The sequence below is a fragment of the Artemia sp. Qi Xiang Cuo genome, chromosome 7 (genome assembly GCF_049724085.1).
Source record: "Artemia sp. Qi Xiang Cuo chromosome 7, ASM4972408v1, whole genome shotgun sequence".
NCBI classification, from domain to species: domain Eukaryota; kingdom Metazoa; phylum Arthropoda; class Branchiopoda; order Anostraca; family Artemiidae; genus Artemia; species Artemia sp. Qi Xiang Cuo.
The window spans coordinates 63,012,839-63,038,534 of record NC_142800.1 but is presented as its reverse complement, the minus strand read 5'-3'; the positions used below and the strand labels follow the sequence as shown (position 1 = coordinate 63,038,534).

General features: G+C 37.1%; 2 protein-coding genes across 2 annotated transcripts in view; one reads left to right on the top strand and one right to left on the bottom strand.

The window, feature by feature from the left end:
- lace (serine palmitoyltransferase long chain base subunit) overlaps nucleotides 1-14,283 on the bottom strand; it is a 75,169-nt gene extending 60,886 nt beyond the window's left edge. The window contains exons 1-2 of the mRNA XM_089092480.1: nucleotides 14,108-14,283; nucleotides 724-936 (exon numbers count right to left, since the gene is read on the bottom strand). Of these exons, the coding sequence (XP_088948606.1) occupies nucleotides 724-936; nucleotides 14,108-14,197 (303 nt within the window). The 5' untranslated portion in view covers nucleotides 14,198-14,283. The remainder of the gene's footprint in view (nucleotides 1-723; nucleotides 937-14,107) is intronic.
- A 4,233-nt stretch (nucleotides 14,284-18,516) lies between these two features.
- Nucleotides 18,517-19,125, top strand: LOC148950557 (uncharacterized). Its single transcript, XM_089091898.1, has one exon. It carries the CDS (start codon nucleotides 18,517-18,519, stop codon nucleotides 19,123-19,125), a length of 609 nt encoding a protein of 202 aa, XP_088948024.1.
- The last annotated feature ends 6,571 nt before the right edge of the window (nucleotides 19,126-25,696 follow it).

Below are 25,696 nucleotides of genomic sequence, written 5' to 3'. Positions count from 1 at the left end.
CAAACTCACGCACGCAAAACTAACACATTCTTCATTCTATTGTAATTTTGCTTTGTGTACTAACAGTAGATTTCGTTGTGCAACGTTTTTGCTCTTGAAATGTATACAAAAATGACGTCACGCACATGATTATTTTTCCTCCAAAATTAAGACCTTAAACTAAATTTCTCAAACTCGTGACCTATCTAGATCGTTTTTTTAGCCCAGAAAATCTGAAGGGGCCATTTTCAAATAAAATATGAAGCCATTATCAAGAAAAAGTTATTGTATGTTGCATTCGATCATTTTTTTTTAGACTTAAGTCTCAAAAATATTCATGGAAATCATCATCTGTGCTTTACAGTGTGAATTTCCACGTTATTTATTTACATAAAAAAATTGCTTTTATAGGAGATTAACACAGACATCGTGTTCAGCGGGATTTATTCTAAGCTTTCATTTTAATATAGACTGACAATATTTCTGTCACAAAGTTAAAGACAAAGTAAAGCAATACAACAAAGCTCAATGGTAGAATTCTTTTGAAAAAAAATGCCGGCACATTTTTGACCCTCCCTTTCCTTTTAAACATGGCCCCGATATAAAGCTAAGCAATAAAACAAAATTTACAAACGATACTATGAAAAGGAACTTTTACAAAAGTTTTTTTTTTAGTGTAGCTTTTGCATAGCACGTTTCAATTGCAGGAATATATACACATTTTTACAACATTAAATCACTTACTGTTCTACCTTTCTCCTCTGGAATAACGTTCACTCCACTAATTCTTCCAAAAAATTCTTTTATGTATCCAACTAATACTAGCAAGCCATAGCTGATATAGGTCTGCAAGGCAATATGTAATGGTATTTCTTCAAATTCGGCTTCCTCACTTTGAGTCTTGTGGCGACTGATATCTTTTACTTTTACAGGATGATGTGTGTGGCCATTTTTTCCCTAAAAGGGCAGAAAAACAGTGCTTGCAAATAATTAAAGCTAGAGAAACGCCAATAATGCACTAATGGTGACAGGGATCTTGGTTTACTAGTGTATAAGCAAATCAGATTCAATATACAGGCCCAGGCACCTGCAGAAGCAGTCAATAAAGTTGTAGACATAGTTAAATGAACATGAGTACTTGTATGATATACTACAGACCTAATATTCTTCTAATATGTTTCTCTGACGCTCAATATTTAAATATGATAGAAATATAATACTTTAAAAACAAATTTGGGCTATATATTTGCACATTAGGGGGGTAGGGGTGAAGTATAGAGGATCTGCATGCCTAATATGTTAGGCACAATTATTCTGCATATTATGAAGTAAGAATAACTTCACCCTGTCCAAACACTTTACACCCCCCCCCCTCCCCTACCACCCATAATGTGCAAATATATAGCCCAAATTATATATTTTCCATCTATTCTGTCACTTTTCTTTGTCTTGTCTCACGCTAAGCTGAAAGAAACTAACGAAAAAACGGTTCTGCAGTGCGTAAATGAATGAAAAACTAGAGTGTCGGGGGTATATCATACAAGTACCTTAATTTGTGAAAGTAAATCACCAGTGGCTATATCAATACTGATAAAAATAATTAATCTGACTTAAGGTGGGGTATTATATGTGCATTGCAACTCGCATAAATAAGCATGATCCAGAGGTTATGCACATTAATCCCTAACAACGTTAAAGTGGCAGTCCATTCCAGCTGAAAAAAGAAAATAAATAAGCTAAAACTGTTTTACCTGTTTCAATTTCGAATATCTGACATTTTCATATCTCAAATAATTTCTAGAAACTGTTTGCTAAACTGTTCTTAAAGGGAGGATCAGTAGGGGCGTTAATTCAATAAAATTTGTGTGTGTGGGGGGCAAAATGTACTTCCCAAAATCTAAGAGGGGGAATAATTATGTTGTTTTTGATTTTTTTTTTTTATGAAAACACAGAAGAGTTTTTCTAATGAAAACCAGAAATAAGGATGTTTTTTTCAAAATCTAGGTGGCCAATTACGCCCTCCCTCCCCCACGAAAAAAATGACACTCCTTAGGATCAGCATGACACCCCTGTAAGTCAGGAGGATCAATATATGATTGGCCATACATGGCCCTGCTGATCATTCCTTTGAGAACAGCTTATCAAATAGTTTTTGGTGAATATCTTGGAACAGCAGACACACCTTAGTGGTGTGGCTGATGACAATGAAAGGAAATTTCGCCAAAATTTTAAATTCATTGCCTGCTATAACCCAAATTCAAGCAATTGGTTGCATGAAAGAACAATGACAGAGAACACAGCAAACTATCTTGGCAGCATTACATTTCACAAGAGTGGGTGCAATATAGTAACCACTCTCAAAACAAGCATATTTGTTCACCTCAATATGCACTTGAAACAAAAAAGAGAAAGAAACTGCCAATATATTCTAAAAATCTTGAAGAAAATTGTGTAAAGTTATGTTATGCAAGCAATATGTCTAGTGTTCAACAAAGTGTCCAGGCATAGAATCAGCCAAACTGGAAAGCAAAGTAGGATTTATTTGGTGAACAGCTCACAGATAAACCTTGTTGTGTACACTTGCAGCAATAGTGTCATAGTTCAAAAAGGGTTTTATTTGCTAGCTAAACAATGAACACACTGCTGGATGTGCTCTTTCACAATTTTCTGAAAATTCTCATTGCTACCATCACGAATTTCTTTCTGAGCTCTAAAAAAGGTTTCAAAGTGCATGGTGACTCATGTTTCCTTATAATTTTAAGTGGCGGAACTAAGAAAAAAATATCATACCATTCAATTTTCTGTTTGATACTGTATCAAAATCTAATAATCATTACTGTCACGTTTACCCCAGCCCACACCCTCCCTACTTGGCCAGTCATAGACTATATACAAAACTTAGAAGAAAACAATACAAAAATAAGTTATTGCTTTTTAATACACAGAAAGTTTCAATTACCTTAAATTGCAGCTTGGAGCAATCTGAGGATTTGTCCTTGCGAAACTCCAGAGTTGATGATTGATAAGTTGCTTTTAGTGATATTTAGTGACCAGGTGCAGTTGGATAATCAACAGCTTCCCAGTCTGCTTCAAACTTCTTTGAGGACCACTCAGTATCCAGCCTTTGCATAAAAATGCCGATATGTCTCTTCCATTCTTTTGGCCGATTGGAAGTCTCTTCCAATCTTTGACAATTCTTAAGGGGATGAATTGAGTGTGGATTATGGTTAGGGCGGATTGTCTTACAAGTTTCAGCTTATGACCACTGGTTCCTAAATTAGGACCAACAATAGAAAAAAATACTGGGAGTGTTGGTTTTCATTAGTTTGCAGATTGCAATGGCATTGCCTCTTCTTCTCCTGTATAAAAGTGCAGGGATTTCAGTTTAGCTAGTCTTGCAGGGTAAGAGAATTACTGCATACCAGTTACCATTTTAATGGCACGTCTCTGCATTTCTTCCATAACCATAATGCCTTTCTTAAAATACACGGACGCTAGAGATATTCCAACTTCAAGCTTGGGTCAGACCAATCCTTTTTACATAATACTAATTACTTTGGTGGAGCATGTGGAAAGGGAGTGCTTGATCAACCCCAAAGTAGAACTAGCATCAACAGCATATTTCTTAGCATGGGTACTGAATTTTAAATCATTATCAAAAATGATTCCAAAATCTCACAAATTATTTACAGAAGTTATTGGATGGCCAAAAAGAAAATAAAATGACAAGGCTTTTTTGTTAAAGTGAATGGCATGGCACTTGGCAACGTTGAATTCAAGAAACCAGGCGCCAGTCCATTGACCAAGCAGATCAAGATTAATCTGTAAAAGGGTATAATCTTCATATGAGGAGGCTGCTCCAAGAAGTTTTGAGTCATCAGCATAGAGCATTAGCTTACTACTGATAGTAAAAGGAGCATTATTAATGGAGATCTTGAGTAGTGTAGGACCCAAAACACTTCCCTGGGGGATTCCAACTTGTTTTGACCAAAGAAGAATATGCTTACCTGACCCATCAAATAGTTGAACACACATAGATTGCAGGAGAAGGAAATCAAGGATCCAGAGCAGGGAATTCTCTTCAAGCTTGACTGCATGCAGCTTGATTGAAAGTTGCTCGTGATGAACTTTGTCAAACACTTTAGAAAAGTGAAGCCAAATCATGTCAAAAGGCACCTCTGTATCATGGAACTTGGTGATATAGTCATACAATTCCAGAAGATTAGTATTGGCAAATCTTGCAGAGCAAAGACCATGCTGGAAGCAGTGCAAGAGATTACTTGCTTAAAGATACTGGATAACTGCAGAATTGACTATCTTTTCAAGAACCATAACAACCTCTGGTGTCATTCTTATATATTAACAGTTTTCTGCATAGTCATTTCTACCTTTCTTAAGCATGGGAGTAATACAGTAAGTTTTCTAGTCCAGTGGTAGTCTAGAAAGATTCAATGACAAGTTGAGTAGCAAGGAGCGGTTGTACTGAATCAGAGGAAAAAATAGACAAGAATTGCTGGTTGAGATTTCAACCTTCAGCTCAGTATCAGCAACCAGTTGACTATTGTGCAGGATGCCAGAGGTTGAATGTCTACTGCGACATTTTTGAGAGGCAGAACACCGAAATTTTTGGCTTATCTTTAACAACCAGCCAATTTTTTCACAAACTTCCTCTTCACCTCCTTGGTTAGATTATTTGCCAAGTTATGAATAGTTGATAAGACTTGACAATTTTTAGGCGTTTTCCTTTTTCTATAATCTTTCCATGCTTATTGTTTTCTATCAATTAGTCAACTATTTTCTGTAGTGAGAAATGGTAAACTTTTAGCCTGATTTGCCCAACAAATTCTGCTACAATATTTTTCAGCAATTCTATTGGCCAGTTTTCCATGATTCCTTCCATTTTAGTTCCCATTTTTTAATTATTATCTTTAATAAATAATATGTTTGTTCATTGTTCTTTTACTCTTGCAGAACGAACTTATCCTTACTCAAGGAAGCAATTCTGCCACCTGCTCTGTATAATCATGTCATTGTGAAACAATGACAACAATTGGATATATACAAGCTAGTGATCCCCCACAACGCCGATTGTCAGAAATAAATTCTTCAAGAGCTGGTGATACTCCATGATGCCAATTGTCAGAAATAAATTCGTCCTTAAAAGAAATTTTAGATGATATCAGGTCGTCCGACTTTGCCTTGCCTTGCCAAAGGGATGGTAAAGTTTTCATTGCAGCCCAAAGCGAGTGTCAGACTAGTCTGCTACCAGTTTTAACCAGTGTTGCCAGACTGATTTTCTGCTAGGAACTAAAGATGCCAGTGCCCAGACAGATTTTGAATCTAATCGTGAACCTTCTAATGATGCCTCCAGCTAGACCGAAAATATTCCCTGTGGTAATTGTGAATCCAGCCCCCTATGTGGCCTCTCCCTCACCTCCCTCTTAGTGCTGAAGAAAAAAAACTCGAGTTCACAACCAACGACATTTCTACTTTCATTGATCTTAGGGGAAATATAATTAAGAACACACTTGAGTCGGTGAATACAAAGCAACAAATTAATAATTTGAAACTAACTGCAATTCAATTCAGAAGCAAAAATAACCCCGAACGCATGAATATTAATGAAGCAAGTTTCAATTCAAATATGAATTTAACCAGTGACCTAGTTCCAGAGGTAAGTGATAACTTAATAATAATAATAATAATTTATTTATTACCCACTATAAAAAAGAAGCGGAGTACATCAAGAAAAAAAAAAAAAAAACAACAAAAAAGCAAACTCGCACACTTAACAATTATTTACATAAAACGACGTAAATTATGGTGCGCAGTAAGACCTGCAGATAACGACAGCTTTCCCGCAAGCACAGTCACTTTTTCCCGTAAATCAGGGAGGCCGAATCGCGATATTAGATGCCGGTTCCAGAACCACGGAGGGATGCACAAAAGGTACCGAGAAAATTTAAAATAATAAGTCCGGATAGAATTCAGATCTTTAGGCTTCAGAATTGGAAGAAAACCAGATAAAAAAAGAACAGACGGACCGTAAAATTAAGAATACAATTTCCCCAGTGGGGGTATATTGCAACGCCCTCTGTTTGAAACAATTTTTGAATATCCTATCTGATTTTTTTTTTTTTTTTTGCATTAGAAACTGTCAGAGCCCAAAGTGTTTTGAGATTATCACCAAGCCACCAAAAAGAAGAGACACAGGGAATAGAGAAAAAAACACAGTTAAGAGGGAGACTCGCACTCGAATTAAATGAAATATATTCGCACTTACCAACGTTCAACATAAGCCCAATCCGTCTGAACTGGCCTGAGATCAGCTGACAGAATGTGAGAGTCCAGCCCTAAAACGACTGACAAGGAGAACATCGTCCGCATAAGCAAGATACGAGACATCAATTCCATGAGAAATGAAAATCGAAGGCAAAGATGAAAGGATAGGAGCAATACATGACTGAAAAATAGTTGGAGAAAGCACACCACCTTGACGGACCCCACGCCAAAGAAACACCTTTGAATCAGAAACTACTCCATTACATTTTACCGGAATAAAAGAGTTAGAATACCAGTACCGTAACAAAACAACAATAGAAAGGTTAATATTGTTGGAAAAAAAAGAATAGAGTGCATGTGAGTGGACAATACTATTGAAAGCTTTCGAAAGATCAAGAGCACAGATATGAAGAGGAGATTTATCATTAATAGATTGCAACAGGAGGGAAGCTAGAACACAATGGCGTGCTGACATCCCAGCCTTTTTTGAAAGCCAAATTGGTTTTCACCAAAATTAATATTTTCTGAAATGAAAGGGAGAAGAATATATTTAAAAATTTTGCTAAGAGTGCACGAAACAGTAATTGGTTGATAAGAACTACACTCTGACGAAGTTTTTCCTTGCTTCAAAACCGAGGTGACTGTGCCACAGAGAAAACTGTTGGGAACCATAGAAGTAGATAAACACATCTGAAACAGTAGCTGAAGATGATCTATCAAAGTTGGGCAAACTACTTTTATATGATAAGAAGAAATTCCGTCTTGATCAACAGAGCTAGATTGCATGTTCTTAATAGCTTGACCAATATCAACGGTAGAAACTGGTAATACAAAACTCTGAGAAATACGATTAGGCAAACACGACTCAAGAAGGTTACTAAAAAGCTTTTCAACTTCCCGGTTCACCTTGCCGAAAATATCATTATAATACGATACCCAAGTATGAACTGCTATAGGACTTTCAGAAAAATCACTACTAAGCTTATCCAAATTCAGAACATGAGACCATTCCTTTCTCAACCCAGGAAAATCAAAACCAGATGCCCTAGTTTGCTGTAGACGTTTTTTATAAGCACGCTTGGTACTTTGCTTCAGATCAAAGACAACTCCTCGATTTGGCCGACTGCAAGACACCCATATTTGTAGCCAAAACTTAGCCTTATCCTTTACAACTTTTAATTCTGGGTCTGAAACCCATTCTGGTTTTCTAGTTTTAACTTTAATCTTTTCTAGAGGAACAGCAGTCGCCTCTGCTTGTTTTAAGCACCAAATTATTTTATCATAATATTCATTTAGAGACTGCTTATCATTTGAGAAACGGTCAGTAACTTGAAGCAAATGGTAAGGAACTTTTATAGAACCCAATAACGCAGACTTAGTAATATAAAGTGCAAAATTAGCTCTACTCCAGTTATTCCTGTAAAACCACTTTTAACTTTGTGTAAATGGTCTAGTAGAACGGGAAGCGACTGCTGAAGCAGAGAACGAAATCGGGAGGTGGTCAATATCACAATCGTCTTCATGAACGAGAACATTCAATGTATTAATATTTGGCGAGGAAATTGAATAGTCGATATTAGACAAACTTTCAGATTGGTGAATATATGAATAATCAACAGTTTTCTCAACTATTTTATAAGCAGAAAAAGCATCAAGGACTATATCGGATCGAACTGACTGACTAGTAATATCTGTGTTCAAGTCACTAACCACTATGAAATCATAACCACTCGATACAACAGACGCAAGAATAGCCTTAAGATTTGCCAAGGCTTTCATATACGCGTTTAAAGTGGAAATAGTTTTTTTGTTACACGGGAGATACACATTTATCAGCACAGTATTACCAAACCGAACTGCAAGGATGAATTTATCACTGTGAAAACACACTGGAGAGAGAAAACTCAGGTTATTCTTAACAATGCACGCGAGGCCTTCAGAAGGTCTACCAAAAGTGACCTCAGCATTAGTTGTAAAAACGGAATGATTACAACTTCTTTTTAACATGTTAATACTAGTAGAAGTCAGGAGGTGTTCTTGAAGGCATACTATGTCAAACTGGTCACACAACTCATCAATCATATGCTCCTTTAAACGAGTACCATTTATATTAAGCTAAACAATCGAAACAGGCACAATCATTTCTTCTTGGCAATGATATCTCTCAGCACTTTGCATCTAAGACTAAAGGAGGCATAATTTTCACCGCAATTGGCACATCTTGCATCAAGCTGGCAGGGAGAATCCTTGGTGGAAATATGAGGGCCCACACAGAGTGCACACTTCGCAACCAAACTTGCACAATCAGCAACTCTATGGTCTGGCGAATGGCATTTTAGACAGCACCGAGGTGCTGACATATATTCTTTCACAGATAAATATTCATATCCAAGTTTAACACCATTTTGCATAGCCTTGGCTTTTGACATGGAGTCACAAAACTCAAGTTTAACCGTGCCTGTGTCACCAAGCCACATAGCTTCCACCACACCTGGATATCCTTGAAAGAATGGGAGGTCTAATTCCTTTGATATTCCTCTGACTATCCCGAAAAACTGTTTAGTGATCACCTTGGATAGAGATTCTGCTAAAATCACTTAAATAGAGTCTTTGAATTCTTCAGCAGCAGATTTTTTAACATTGATTAGCCATTTGTCACCTCGCAAACTCAGCTTGGTAACTGCATCATGACAGCTCACTTTATCAAGCACTTCTTTGTGTTTTATTGGGTCATCTATTGTTTGCGGCACTTTAGAGACAACAACAGTGGTGTGAGAGTCAGTTGACGGCGTTGCACGGGCAGGCAGTGGTGGAAAGTGATTATCATACAAATTGAACTTACTTGAAACAGTCTTTAGGAAGTGTTCCATTCTATTCAATTTCGAGTTCAAACTTGAATAAACCAAAGCAAGGATGACAGGTACATCATTTGGAGAACGAATTACAAACGTCGGTAGGTCTATGTCTTCATCGTCACATTTCTCGAATATACTTAACATATCCTTCAGATGGCTTTTCAAGGCCTTTGGCCCCTGTTTTTTCGGAACCTCAGTCCCAGGTACAGCCGCATCATAGAGGAGTTTTTTAGCTTCGATTACACTCGGCAAGTCCAGAAAAAACTCCTTTCCAAATTTCAGTATTTCGTTTTCTTTCACTCCATTATCATGGTTAAATTGCAAAAAATTTAAAACAGGGGAAAAAACAAGTCCATTATTCATTATTCACTGTACATATCATAAGAACCAGATACCAAAAAGCAAAGGAAGCATAGTTTCCTGCTACCAGATCCCTGCAGTTTAAGGGAGTAACACTCCCGGCATGTACAATGGCCCTTGTGACAAGAAACTCCCCTCTTCTGCTCGCTTATTAGCAAAATTGAATTATAATCAGATTATCAAACCAAATTAAAAAGATAGTAAAATAATAGATGACCTTATATGAGTGAGTAAATATATCCAAATGGTAAAATAGTCTGTCAATATAAATTTATTATTTCACTTATTTCAAAACTGACGGTCACTGCAATCCACTGTAATTTATTCCAAATTTAATCCGGCTTAAATATCAATAAATGTTCACAGGTCAAATGCTAAATGTGAACTCAATTAATATTCCAGATCCAGAGGTCAGCGACAACTTAAGTATTATTAGTAAATCTGTTCCTGAAGTTAAATCAGGGAAGGATTCTTTAGCCTGCCAATTTCACTTGGCCAACAAGTGTATAAAAAAGAATGATTGTACCTTTGTTCACCCATGTATGCCTTTTTTAACTACTGGTCACTGTAATGACAAATATTGCTCCCTTCCCCATTCCAAACCCTGCCATAAATTCCAAAGTGGCCTACGTTTTGAAACTAAGTGCATGTTATTACATTTGAAAAACAGGAATTATTATGCTATAGCTAGGCATAGTAAAACTTTGAATATGAAAATAGTTACAAGTTTTCAATCAACCCACAAGCAGAGCCCCCTTCATTTGATTAGTAAAAGTAGCTCATGAGTGTATACTCTTCCTTTTTTATCACAAATCCATCCTGCTCACTCAAAAAACTTCCACCTTTACCACTCAGCAAAAAAATTTCATTTTCCAAGCAAAATCCTTTCCCTCTTAACACTCCAGTTAACCCCTCCCAAGTTAATCCCCCTGAAAATACCACTCTCTTATATCCCTCCCAAATATTATCAGACAAGAGTGATACAGGTTCAAAAGATGTGGCCCTTTTCTCCCAAACCCTCCTTGCTCCAACTCACCCAGGAGTCCATACTTCTTGATATCAAAATCTCACATCACCAGCCTCAAGAGTTGTAGTCCCTACCCCCCAACTTATAAATAGTGCTAAAAACCCATCCCTTAACCCCCAGCACCAAACTGAAAAAATCTCAGTATGCTAATTGGTTCAAGTTTCCTAAACTCCTACTTACCAATGCCAACAGCCTAAACTTTGAAAAACTTACTGAACTCAATGGTATAACTGAAATTCAGAATATTAATGTCATAGCTGTAATGGAGGTTCAGGCACAAAACTTTGAATTCCTTAAAATAAAAAAAAATTACTCCCATTTCCCTAAGCTTTGCCTTTCTGACCACCCTCTTGGAAAAAAGGGGAAGGCATTTTGTTCATTGCTCAAATAACCTTCAGCCAAAACTCATTTCCACTCCTAACCTCTCTGAGCATGATGAAATCCTCTGGCTTAGTCTAAGACCAAAGGTTCTCCCCCATCCTTTTAATATAGTAGTAGCAGCAGTTTTTTATTATTCCCAAAACCGAAATATTGACCAAAAATGTAAATTTATACAGCATTTCCAGATTAGTGCTGACTTTGTTTTATGCAAGTATCCCAGGCTGTACCCAGAGAGGGGGCAGGGGGGATAGAACCCCCCCCCCCGAAATGTTTCTTTGACTCGTAAAAACAGAACAAAAATGGATATAAACAAATTTTGTATGCATTCTTTGAGGTTTTTTTGTGTAAACCCCCCCCCCAATAAAAAAAATCTTTTAGTACCCCCCCCCCCTCCCTTCCTGAAAAAAATGTTTTAGTAAAACCCCCTCCAAAAAAATCCTGGGTATGGCCTTGCAAGTATCCACATGCTGGTATTTTTTTTTTACTAGGTGATGCAAAAGACCTCAGGATGGACTCTATTTGTTCCTGTCTTAATATTAAGCAATTAGTTAAAATTCTGACAACAAGAGGAAATTTGTCCCTTGATGTCATTTGTTCTAATATGGATAAGTTATACAGTCCTCCCCAAGCCCTGCCTCCATTAGGTGGTAGTTACCATTACTGTCTCCTTTTATCCCCCTCCTAATCTTTCCTATACTCGTTCACAACCACAAGCGGATCTTACTGTCCCCTCAGTGATTCTGGTCTTTTTTCAATTGGCTCTTGGTTCTCCAAGGAATGTTGTTCCAACATTTATGATCTAAATAGTCTTGATGTCAAAATCCTGACTTTCACTTTACACTAAACACGGAATAACAATTATATGGCTCATTTTCCCAAAAGTTAAAAAATGCTCTAATGATAAACCCTATATAAATGATCATATTAAAATATTAATCTGGAAAAAATTGAACTTATTCAAAAGAGCTAAACTAGACCTGGTTAAATAGGAAGGCTTTCAACCTGGTCAACCATAATATCTTGATAGAAAAGCTTATCAAAGATTTCCAGACCAAAACATTTTTAGTCAAGCTCATTGCCTCATTTCTTTCTAACAGATCAGATGGCAGTCAAATATCAAGATTGCTATTCGAGCCACCTATTCTTGGTCCCCTACTGTTTTCTGTCATGATCAACAGCCTTTCAAGGGATTACCCTGACAGGTGGAAATTTGTCAACAACCTAACAGTTGTAGAGACATGTTATAGAAATATTTATGGCAATCCAATGGGTATCCTCCATGACATTGCAGGCGAGGCTTCCCTTGTAAATCAACCATAGTATCTGTCAGTTTCCTCAAGTCCCCTCCTCTTTCCCTTCATCCTATTCCTCCTATGATTTCAGCTACTTCCTTTAAACTCCTAGGTGTTACCATATCTTCTGATTTGAAGTGGAAGACCCATGTAAATGACATCCTCTGTCAAGCAAACTTGTCACTTTATCTTCTGAATAAATGTCAAAGGTCAGTGCCCTTTAGATAGAGAAGTGGTGCAGACAGTTACTTCTAAATACCTCCATAAGACATCATTAAGGTTCTGGATCCACTTTTGAAGGTCGTACTACCCTAACTTAACCACTTTTCAAGATAGCCAAAAGGGTCAATTTATACATATTCCCATGATTTAGGTAGGAAGAAAGTGAATACATCATTTGATGGCATTTTTGCCCTTTTTTTCAAATTCAATAATCCTTTCTGGGACAAATTCCATTTTGAGCCCTTAATGGGAACCAAAAAGGTAACTTATTACCTTGTCTATAGTTCTTAGACTATGATGTAAAGTTAAAAACAAACAGTTAAAAACTAATTGGCCTAGATACAAAAATCAACTTTTAAAAAGACCTGTTAGCCTGTGTTAGTTTTAGTGCCCTCTTTGCAACAAAGAAAAAAGTACAGAATTTTTTTTTAAAAAGAATTCCAAAAAAACCTAATTTTTGCATGTTACAAATGCAAAAATGTGATTTTCCTTGTTGTTCAGATGGGAGAGGGGCTTTAATTTTCTTATTTAAGATCTTCAATAATGGTGATTCTAATGGTGTACTTTTTGTTTTGTTGTGACCTCTTTTTTGAAGGGTTTCAGGATATATGAAAATCTCTGCAATTTTATTTTCAAAATAACATTAAGCAATTATTTAATTTGGTAAGAGCATGAAAAAAACTATGAAGTGATTTTATTTCTGATGTAAATGGGAGGTAAGTTTAAACTTATACCCCACCCCCCTAATGTAGAAATATACACCCTGAATTGGCATATATAGGGGGGGGGGGGGGGCTAAAATACATTTCTGATAAAAATTATTATTATATTCATAATCAGCAGAAAAAAATCCATCAAATGGTATATTCACTTTAGCTGTTACTCAATAATATGATTTGGTAAATATTTACCTAAACTTTACCCCCACCCCCCACCCCCTAATGTACAAATATATACCCTGAATTGGTATATAGGGGTGGGGGTAAAATTCATTTCTGACAAAATTATTATTATATTTGGAAAAAGCATAAAAAAAGGCATCAAGTGGTATATTCACTTTATTTATAAGTCAATAATATGATTTGGTAAAAATTTACCAAGAATGCTAACATGATACCCTGGAAAGAGTGTAAATTAGGCATCTAATGATAGGCTAAAAGACTAGGCCAAGGCTACTTTTACTTTCTTGGGCTAGCATCTTTCCTACAGATGTGGCAAACCCATAAACCCTTACCAGCAGTGATTATTAACCAAAACATCATCTGGTAAATATTTAGCAAATCATATTATTGAGTAACAACTAAAGTGAATATACCATTCAATGCCTTTTTTTATGCTGATTACAAATATAATAATCATAACCCCCCCCCCCCCATATATGCCAAATCTGGATATATGTTTCTACATTAGGGGGTGGGGGTAAATTTTAAACTTACCTCCCATTTTCATTGGACATAAAATTTGCCCCTGCCCCCCCCCCCAAGTGTAGAAATATATACCCTGAATTGGCATATATAGGGGGGAGGGGCTAAAATTCATTTCTGATAGAAATTCATTTCTAATCAAAATGATTATTATATTTGTAATCAGCATAAAAAAGGCATCGAATGGTGTATTCACTTTAATCTTAACTCAATAATATGATTTCGTATATATTGACCAAAGCAAATAAGAAAACACTCATTGCATAAGCTGAGACTACAACTTACATTTTTATAAGCGCCATTTAAAGGCTTTTTCCCGTTTTCCTCCATCTCAATAAATTTTTTCATTTCCATGACCAGCCCTTCTTTTTCCATTTTTCTATAGCTTTGTAGCTTTTTCTATCGCACTTACGAACTTGTTGCTAAAGTCATCTATGTCGTAACTGAATCAAGCCATTACCGGTTTGGCACTACGAAAATAATGTATGTGCTTTCTTATCGACAGTTATGTATAATCTCTATGACGACAATCGATCGTATGCTAATAAGATTACAGACACAAAATGAAGAAAAATTAATGTATTTGTAGATTTAGCATATTTGTTTGTCATTAAAGAGATTTCCGAAACAGCACTTGTTGCGTCGATAATCTTTACCTAGGGTGCTTATGAGGGGAAGACACGAGGGGCATCAGGTTGAGTATTTTACACTACACCTCTCCCAACCAAGAAAAACATGGAAAAAGGATAAAATATTATGATATATAGGAGAACTATAATGCTTATTGTTGTTGTTGATTTCACTTTTTGGAAACTATCACACCTTGCTGGAAGACAAGCAACTTTTGAATAAATTGCCCTTTCCCAAATTAGAAAACAGTCTGCCCCCTTGCCCTGAAACAACTGTAGAAGTATGGCAGAAAAGATATAATGGATGCCAAAATATTATTCCAGGAATATTTTTGTCATTAGCGAGGTGTCACCTTTAAGACTGGAGTCGTTTCGAGCGGCAACTTCACATCAGAGGTATTTAGTTTGGTTGGTTTGGATTGAGAGTCTCATCTTATTTTGGCATGACTTAACTAATTTCTGCACTGATTTAGAGTCAGGGGTATAGCTCCAGCATTTTATTGGTCGGGCAAGAGGGGTCCATATCTGGATAGTCAAGGGGTATGGGCTATATAATATTTTTTCTACAAATTATTGTGGAGGAGGGAAACTGTCCCCTCTTGACCTCCCCCCAAACGACCCCTCTGGTTAGAACCTAGATCATTTTGCACCGATTAGGGACTTCAGTCACTTTTTTGGGTATGGGAATAATGTGCAACTAATTATAATCTACGAATGTTAAGTTCTTGCAAGATTTTGTTTTTAACAAGGCGTGAACTACCAATGTTTTCTATGAGAAATGATGTAATTTGGGTCCCTTGTCTTTGGGCTGTATTGTATGGACCAAGTTCCTTCTGGTGGTTCACTTGCTGGAACTATTTTGGCTATTGTAAGGGAAATACCTGTCTCAAAGTTTCAATTAAAAACTATAAAAACTCAGGGCATAGGAGGAGAGCCCATTTTCTTTCAATTACTTTTAGCTCTTAAAAAAGGCACTATAACTTTCTATTTCCCATATAACGAGCCCCCTTCCAGTTTAGCCAACCAACCCTTCCATCCAAGGTGGCTGGGGAAGAAAATAGACAAAAATAGGGCATGGGAGACATATTATTGAATCTCACATTTTTTAAACACAAATAAAGCTATATTTGCTACTCTGCTTTTATTCAAGGAAACTTTTGGAACAATTTATTTTGAAACAAGATTTATAAGAACCGAATGGCTTTCATTAACTACATTTTGAGCATAAGCAGTGGAAGGATGAAATTGAAAAACTTTCTTTATATCCGTAACGGCGTCAATTCGTGAAACTGTTAGTGGAGGGGGTCAAAATACGCTTGTGAAAATCTTGAGGAATCTCCTTCCCTTCCCCATTTAATGTTCATGAGATAACAATTCACTGTATCACATAGGCCTATTTTGCAACTGACCTGGATTTCCAGGCATTTTAAGCTTCAAGGCTTTTTTTCTGGCTAATCCTGGCTACAATACCAAAAGAGTTTTACAATCAAGCTCCAAAATGCTTCAGAAAAAGAGGACACAGAGTAGTTAAGGAGACAATACCATCATCAAAGGGGCATCCATTCCCTCCGTCCAGACTAACAGGATAACAATTCAAGTTTGTCTGGCAAAGACTGAGGCTCTCCTTAAGGCCTTCGTCGAGTTTTCAAGTTTCAATGACCAGGAAAAGAAAGTCCCCGCCTTTCACCATCAAAAAGATATCGGTCTCGACCACCTCAACTACTCTGCTTCAAAAGTTTATCGGGTTCTATAGGGCCTTGATTTAACCAAACACTCCGGTTTAAATAATAAGATAACATACCAAAAAATGTCCTATAATGCCAAAATAGTTAGCCCTTTGTAATCATGCTTCAGCCTTTTCCTTTACTCTGGATTCTCTATAAGGATGTAAAAGTCCTCCCACATCATCCCTGTTCCAATCCAGAAAGCAGATCTACCAATTTTTGGCTTATATAAGTTGATAACCATTCTATCTCGCATTGATAAGGTCAATGATAGCCATTCTAATTAAACCATTTAAATATGCCAGTTACGTAAACATCATTAGTGGTAAACACTATGGGCTCGGCACTTGAATGCCTGGATATCTGGGAGGGGGATGGAAGTTTTTATCTCGGGACCGTTATTAGAGCGTTGACTTTTTATTTTTCAAAGTCTTTCCATAGAGTGTGGCTTAAGCGCCTGTTGAAAAAACTCTAATCGCATGGAAGTTTTGGTTGTCTACTTGAGGTTCTTGGCGGCTCTCAAGGAAATCTTACTTTTTTTGCATTTCTTGATATGTTTACTTCCAGTGAGTGTCTAGCTAAGACTGGGATTTCTCAGGTATTATTGGACCCAAATTTTTCCTGGCACATATCAACAACATAAGGGTAGTAACATTAGCCCTCGACACCCTTTTTCTGACGATACCAGGGTCTCAGCAGCTGCTTATAAGTAGTATGACCTGGTACAAGTTTCCTATTGAACTAAGGCTAAGAAGTATTTTGGATTTTGGTGGCAACAAGCTTTTCTGACTGCGCCAGGGGGCTTGTTAGCTGATATTATACCTTTGATGTACTTGTTTTCAAAAACATACAGGTATTCTCTAGAATTATGGACACAGCCAATCATATAGGTAGATTCCTGATTAAACAGATTTAGTGAATACGTTAATAGACGCTTAGCCCTTACACATATATTAGCGTAACTAGTGAATGATGATCCTTGGTTAATATTATTTATTAAAAACCCCTTGGCTAATAATATCCAATTTTGTTTCGATCCTGGATATTATGTATAATTCAACTGCTATCGTAGAATTTATATCCAATACCATTTTAAGGAATTCTATTTTTATTAAAGATTCTGAAAGGTAAAATGTCAAGAAACACAAGATCAACTGAATAATATGACTTCATTTTAATTTTATATTATATAAAAAAAAAATTGAGGAAAGCAGCACTTTGAGAAGTAAAGAGCAAATAATGAGTACGTTTTTTTACGCCTTGAACTGTCTCAATTCGTTCTGCATGTAGTACAGCAATAATACGAAAAAAAAAAAAGAAATACCCGAACCAGGAACAAATTGATAAAGTAATTGTTTCTTCACAATCCGGACCAGAAAAAAGCGCTGAACAACATATCCAAAATCTCCATCTCTAACCCGTTGCGAAATTTGCTTTATTTCGGTATTTTTGTTTCATTAATTTTTATTTTTTCATGGAATTTAGAGCTGAAATCATTTCTGACGTTATTTTTTCTTATAAACGTCAAATAAAATGAAAAAAAAATCCATTTTTAGTTAAAAATAGCAAAATTTCGCTATTTTTGGCAAAAAACTAAGTGATAACCATGATATCTTATTTTTGTGTGTTTTTTTTTGAAGATTATCAAGTCCGACGTGTCAAATGAGTTGGACAACGTTATCATCAAACTCGGAGGCTTTCACTTGATGATGAGCTTCGTCGGATGCATAGGGCACCTGATGCAAGACAGTGGGCTCCAAGAAATCTTGGAAATAGTATACGCACCGGCAACGGTACCACATATACTCTCTGGGAAAACAATTTCTAGAGCAATTAGAGCTCATATTCTCGTGAACTCGGCTCTCTATGCTCATCTTTTAGGACAAGATGCGGGAACTTTGAATACTTTCGGGCTCGAGAAACTCTTCAACGACACCCTTGAGGAAAAAATGCCCCCAGAGACCTTGACGAAGCACCAGACTAGGGACTACTGGAAAGTACTATCAAACCGAAGATTGAAGACCTACGAGATCACCGAACATCAAAGCTCTGGCTGCAGTACCTTGACATGGTTGAAAAGCTTATCGAGTTTATTCGTGCCGAGAGACTAGGCCTATGGGACTTGCATTTGTAGGTTCCAGCAGAAATACTTCCCTACCTAGCCGCATCTGGGTACAACCTTTAAGTGAAATCTGTCTGGTTGTACATCCAAGAGATGACTAAACTTCCCAGTCGTCACCCAAAAATGTTTCAGATGTTCAGTGAGTAAGGACACACGATTATAAGGTCAGATTGGCGCTGGGCTGGCCTCTCAGCAGACTTAATTATTCAACAAGAGTACATGCGAAGCCTAAAGGCATCGGAAGGACTCACTGGTTGTGGTGGCATGACTGAAGAACAGAGAGCGATTGGGGTTCTATCGAGGCCTGTGTGTCTTGAGGTCAACCTGTTGATGCAGAACCTGACGAATATCGGCTACTCTACAAGCGAGCAGCATCGTGACTTGAGACTGAAAAGACAAACCCGTGACTGTGAAGATATCGAAAAGTTGGTAGATTTCTTCGAAGTTTTATACCCATTCAAAGGCAATGTACAACTCAGAAACGTTGCAAATGGAGTAATTTCATCTCCTGGCGAGAATGTTCACGAAGCCGAATCTGCTGGGAAGAAAATCTTAGACAAGATGTCAGAAATTACCTTGAAGAAACAAGTCTTTAAAAAGAAAGACCAAGTGACTCTGATGACCATAAAAAAGTCGGGCTCTTCTGAGGTGGCGCACATCGACCCGGCGCTACTTTTTCAGAGGTTTATTATCGTTACCCAGAGGTCTAGTCACAAGGAAGGTTATTTCAAGTTTGAGCTCTGTACCATTCCTCCTGCTCTTTTCGAAAGAAACGGATTCATGCGAAAGGCCAACAAGCCCAAGCTAGCAAAAGCTAGCAAAAGCTAGCAAAAATGGGTTTGATGCTCAGTCCCCAATACTGGTGGGAATTACCAGCTTCGTCTCAGACGAGGGCGCCCTTCTCCATCGGATCCCGTGGAAGGTCGCTTCCACATAAAAGGCTATCACGTCTTCGTACATTCATTACGTTGAAAAAAGGATCCCCGTGCAGTTGTTGTCTTCGACGCATACGACGGCGGTCCGTCAATCAAAGATGCAACCGATTTGCGTCGAGCTGAGTTTGTCGGCCGCGAAGTGTTATTTACCGAAGACATGAATCTTTGCATGAAGAAAGAGGAGTTTCTTTCATGCAAGGAGAGCAAATCACGTTTTCTGAATATTCTTGCAATCTTCAGAATCTACGCTCTAGTAGCCAGCGGTTGCGATGTATACCTCTCTGAACGAGATGCTGATCTAGACATAACAAATAAGGGTACGGAAACTGCACTTCATAGCGACACCATTGTGGTTGCTGATGACACGGATTTTCTCGTCCTCTTCATCTGTCATGTAGATACGAGTTCAAATCGAGTTTACTTCTCGCCGGAAGTGAAATTCGGAATGAGTGCTCAGCTTGGGATGTTTGTCAGATAAAAGATAAGCTAGGATCAGAAGTTTGCCAGCTGACGCCGTTCTGTCACGCCATACTGGGTTGCGACACAACATTGCAGCTTTATGGCATCAGCAAAGGAAAAGCTCTTCAGCTATTGTTATCCAGCTCGAGTTTAAGAGACGCCGGTACCCTGTTTACCAAAAAATCTGCATCTCATGATGAGATAGCTGCGGCTGGAGAGAAAGCTTTGCTGATACTCTACAACTACCAGGCTCTGCCAAGTCTTGACACTGACAGAAACCAATTTTCCAGAGGAAAGTCAATACTGCCACCTCATTCGTACACCCACAAGAGCTGCCTCCTACTATGATGGCAGCAAAGTATCATTCGTTCCGAGTCTACAGCTAGGTTCAAATTTGGCTAGGGAACACGGTTGACCCCCTAAGCTGGGGATGGAATCTTCAAGGCAACGAAGTTTTTGAGCCAAAAATGACGGTTCTCCCCGCTGCTCCTCCTCATCTTCGAAAGACAGTGAAGTGTCCTTGCCGAGCTGATGGTTGCGACAGTGAGAGATGCTCCTGCAAGAAAATGGCCTGGAATGCACCATAGCTTGTCGAGTTTGCAGTGGAATTTCGTGCAACAACGCGAAGTGTCAAGAAGATGAATTTCCTGAGGATTAGCTTTAAGCCTGTGATTTAACTTTTCCTGTGATTTTTGTTTCTTTGATGAATGAGATGTATAATTTTCTTCCATTTTCTTACAAACAGTTTTTACCACGTCTTTTTTTATGGTGATGAAGGTGAATGGAGTTTGATCTCAAATGTCTACGAAGAGCAAGGTTTTGGAGGAAGGGTGGGGAGGATGGGTATTAAGAAGATCTTGAAGAATCTCAGAAAGCCTAGTTTGTCGATTCAAAACTGATCTAGAAACTTCTATCGAACGCTTGTTTTTTTTTACCTAAAACGTTAAAATTTGTTTATTTTTTTTCGAGTATTTCTGATTTATTTTTTATATTTGGAGAAACTAACATCAGATATCGTTTCAGCTTTTAAATCTGATACAGAAAGACACATCAAACACCAGTTTCGTGATATTTCATTTTTTCCAAAAAAAATAAAAATTAAAATACAAAAACGGCAAAAAAAAACAAATTTCGCAACGAGTTAGAGATGGAGATTGTGGATATGTTGTTCAGCGATTTTTTCTGGTCTGGATGTTGAAGAAAGCATTACTTTATCAATTTGTTCCTGGTCAAACCTTATTATTCCTGTACTAATGGAGGTTTCCAAAAAGATTAGCACCCGAAATCGAACGATGCTGATCGTTATTTTTCTTCCTTATAAGTTATTAATTAAAAAAAACTCCAAAAAATAAATTTTTCAAAGAAAAGTAAAGGCCATTTTAAACTTAAGCTTAGCAGATACAAATACCTTTTAAAATTCAAACTCAAAACGACAAGAAATTACAATTAAAGAATAAATGAAACCCAAAACGAACAGAAATTAAATAAACAATCATAGCAAAAACATACAACAAGTAATAATATAAATGAATAAATAGATCTTAAAGCGAGAAATGCTTAAATTGATATGAAAATCAAGCTTAAAATGAAAAAAATTTTTTTTTTTACTGAAGTATAAAGGAAGCTTAAAACGAACAGAAATTAAACAAACAATCAATGCAAACAAGCGTACAATAGATATTAATGTAAAATAATAAATAAATCTTAAAACGAGTGAAACTTAAACTGAATATGCAAATCAAGCTTGAAACGAACGAAAATCACCACAAACAAGAGTATGGGTATAACCTCTTTCTCTCACTGTAAAAGTCTAAAACCTACTGCGTCATCGGCGCTTTACTGAAAACCAATTTTATGACAAATATTTTCTTTTGTACTTAATATTGAAAAAAAAACATTAAAATTATAGTAACATTTTGAACTGATGAGCTTTCAGCAATTAATATCATTATACATCAAATATTTAGTTTAATTTATTAGCTCTTTTTAAAGTTCTTAATGACGAATATAGTTTCACTACAAACAAGTGTTTGGATACTGCCTCTTTTCCTAACTGTAAATAAAAACCAAAAGCCTACTGTGTCATTGGTGCTTAACTGAAAACGGATTATATAACAAATATTTTCTTTTCCAGTTCTTACAGCATTGAAAATAAAAATAAAATTACAGTGAAATAAATTCTTGGACTGATGGATCTTTCAATAATTAATATCATTATACATCAAATATTCAATTTGATGTTGTTTATACTGTTCAAGACTGTTCAAGACGCATATAGTTTTCAGTAAAAAGCTTGATTCGCATATTCAATTTAAGTTTCGCTCGTTTTAACATTTATTTATCAATTTAAATTAATATCTATTGTACGCTTGTTTGCATTGATTGTTTATTTAATTTCTGTTCGTTTTAAGTTTCATTTATACTTCAATAGGAAAATATTTTTTTTTGTTTTAAGCTTGATTTTCATATTCAATCTAAGCATTACTGGCTTTAAGATCTATTTATTCATTTATATTATTACTTCTTGTATATTTTTTCTATAATTGTCTATTTAATTTCTGTTCGTTTTGGGTTTCATTTATTCTTTAATATTAATTTCTGGTCGTTTTAAGTTCGAGTTTCAAAATGTATTTCTATATTCTGAGCTTAATTTTGAAATTGCCTTTACTTTTCTTTGAAAAACTAATTTTTCGGAAAGTTTTTTTTTAAATAAATTTTTGTTCGTTTTTGATTGCAAAAAATTTAAAGTTTTTAAAAATTCCTTATTTTAAAATCAAACTTAAAAAAAAATCAAATATTAATCAAAGTATCAAAACTGATATCAAAGTAACAATATCAAAGTGAAAAATTGGTTTGTGTAAACCGCGGAGTTTTTATTATCTGATGTATGAACTATTTTTTAACAGAATTGCTATCTCGAAATTTTTATCGGATGGGTTTGGGGAAAAAGGGCGTGGGGGGACTAAATTAAGCTTCGGTCTCTTTTGACTTTTTAAAAGTGAAATAAAACTTTCTACTTTCAATGAAATGAGCCATCTCTGTGTATACAAGTATCCCTTACACAAGAACCATATATTTCGCCAGAGTGAAACTTACAGAACAAATTCCTAGACCCTGGGGGCTTGTGTTGACCCTCGGGTTTTAATATCTGATGGTTGAACTATTTTTAACAAAATGGTCACCTGAAATTTTTATCGGATAGGTTTATCCATCCGATACACCCAAAGGCGTGGAGGGAGAGAGGGGCTTGCTGCCCTCCGATCTTTTTTCACTCTGAGAAAAGAACTACAACTTTTAATTTTCATTCAAATGAACCCTCTCTGAAGTTTATACGAGCACACCTTCCATAAAAACCATATATGCTCCCAGAGCAATACTTATAACGCCTGCCCCGGCCCTGGGGGAGGGGGGGTTGTGTCGACACAGGGGTTTTTCTTATCTGACCTTTGAACTATTTTTAACGAAATGACCACACGTAAAGCAGTTTTTGTTATATGATCTTTGAACTATTTTTAACAAAATGGTTGCCTCGCATTTTTTATCAGATGTATTTGGGGAAAAGGGCTTGGTGGGGTCAGTTGCCCTCTGATCACTTTTGACTCTTAAAAAGGGGCCTAGAACTCCATTACCAATCGAATGAGCCGAATGAGTTTATACAACGACCCCTTCTAGATGAAGTGCCTCTGGAAAAAAAATGGAGCGTGGGGGGAGGCTAGCTGCCCTCCAATCACTTTTGACTCTTAAAAAGTGCATTACAACTTTCAATTTCCAATCAAATGAGCCCTCTAGGAAGTTTATACTAGCATCCCTTCCATAACAACCATATATACCCCTAGGGCATAACTTACAACGCCTACCCCCGGACCCTGGGGGGCTGTGTTGACACCGGAGTTTTTTGTTATAAGAATTTTGAACTATTTTAAAAAAAATATCTATCTTAAAAATTTTATCTGATGCTTTTAGGGCGTGGAGGGGGGGGGCTACTAACCCTACGATCTCTTTTGACTCTTAAAAGTTCAACAAAAACTTTCAATTTCCAATCAACTGAGACCTCTCCGAAGTTTATACGAGCATCCCTTCCATAAAAACTATATATGCATATATGCCCCTAGAGCATTACTCATAACGCCTGCCTTCGGGCCCTGGCGGGTTCCGTCGGCACAGGAATTTTTCTTATCTGGCCTTTGAACTATTTTTAAAGAAATGACTATTATAAAAATTTTATCGGGTGGGCTTGGGGAAAAAAGGGTGTGTGTGTGGGGGGGGGGGCTAGTTGCCCCCGGATATCTTTTGACTCTTAAGAATTGAACTAAAACTTTCAATTTCCAATCAAATGAGCCCCCTCTGAAGTTTATACAAGCATCCCTTTCATAAGAACCATATACGCTCCCAGGATAACACTTACGCCTATCCACTAGGCTCTGGGGGGCGTTTCTGTTATCTAATTTTTGAACAAATTCCAAAACACGGGCCATCTCAAAACTTGTAGCAGACGGGTTTTGGGAAAAAGATTGTGGGGGGGGGGCTAGTTTAACTCTCGTGACTCTTAAAAAGTGAACTAGAACTTTCAATTTCCAATCAAATGAGCCCTCTATGAAGTTTGTACGAGCATCCCTTTCGCAAAAACCATACATGCCCTTAGGGCATAACTTAGAACGCCTTGCCCTGTGTCCTGGGGGGTTCTATTGACACCAGTTTTTTTCTTATCCGACCTTTGAACTATTTTTAACACAATGTATATCTAAAAATTTTCATCAGATGGGTTTTGAAAAAGAAGGCGTGGGGGGGGGGGCTAGGTGCCCTCGGATCTCTTTGGACTATTAAAAAGTGAGCTACAACTTTCAATATCCAATCAAATGAGCACTCTCTGAAGTTTATACGAGCATCCCTTTTATACAAACAATATATGCCCCAGGGCATAACTTACAAAGCCTGCCCCCGGGCCTTGGGGGGTTGTGACGACACCTGAGTTTTTGTTATCTGACTTTTGAGCAATTTTTAACTTAATGGCTATTTGAAAATTTTTATTGAAAGAATTTGGGAAAAAGGGACATGGGGGGGGGGGGCTAGTTGCCCTCCGATCTATTTTGACTCTAAAAAATTGAACTAGAACTTTTAATTTCTAATCATAAGAGCCATCTCTGAATTTTTTACGAGCATCCCTTCAATAAGAACCATATATTCCCCCAGGGCATAACTAACAACACCTACCCCCGGGCCCTGGAGCGTTTTGTCGACACCGGAATTTTGTTATATGGTCTTTGAACTATTTAAAAAAGCTATCTCAAAGTTCTGATCGGATGGGTTTGAGGAAAAAAAGGCGTGGGGGGGGCTAGGTGCCCTCTAATCTCTTTTGACTCTTAAAAAGTGAACTAGAACTTTCAATTTCCAATCAAATCAGGCCTCTCTGAATTTTATAAGATCAGTCCTTCAATAAGAACCATATATGCCCCCAGGGCCTAACTTATAACTCTTGCCCCTGAAGACTGTAGGGGTATTGTCCTGCTCAAACGTATAATTTCCACAACTTTCAACTACGTTGAACAAAATGGCTATAACAAAATTTTGATTGGATGTGTTTGGGGAATGGTGGCCGTGGAAGGAGTGTCATTTGCCTTAGAATCACTTTCGACTATTAAAAAGGGAACTAGCCATTTAAATTTCCAATCGAATGAGCCCTTCTGAAGTTTCTACGACAACGTTGTCTATACAAAACCTTATATGTCCCCAGGGTATAACTTACGACCCTTGCCCTGAGGGCTGTGAGGGAGTTTTCGTCCCCAAAGACCTAATTTCCAGAACTTAAAACTACGTTTAATAAAATGGCTATCTCAAAATTTTCATTGGATGTGTTTGGGGGAATGATGGGCGGGGGGGGGGGGGGGGGCTAGTTGCCCTCAAATCCCTTTCGACGATTAAAAAGGGCACAATTCCTTTGAATTTCCAATCGAATGAGCCTTTTTTGAAGTTTCTACGACAACGCCTTCTGTAAAAACCTTATATTC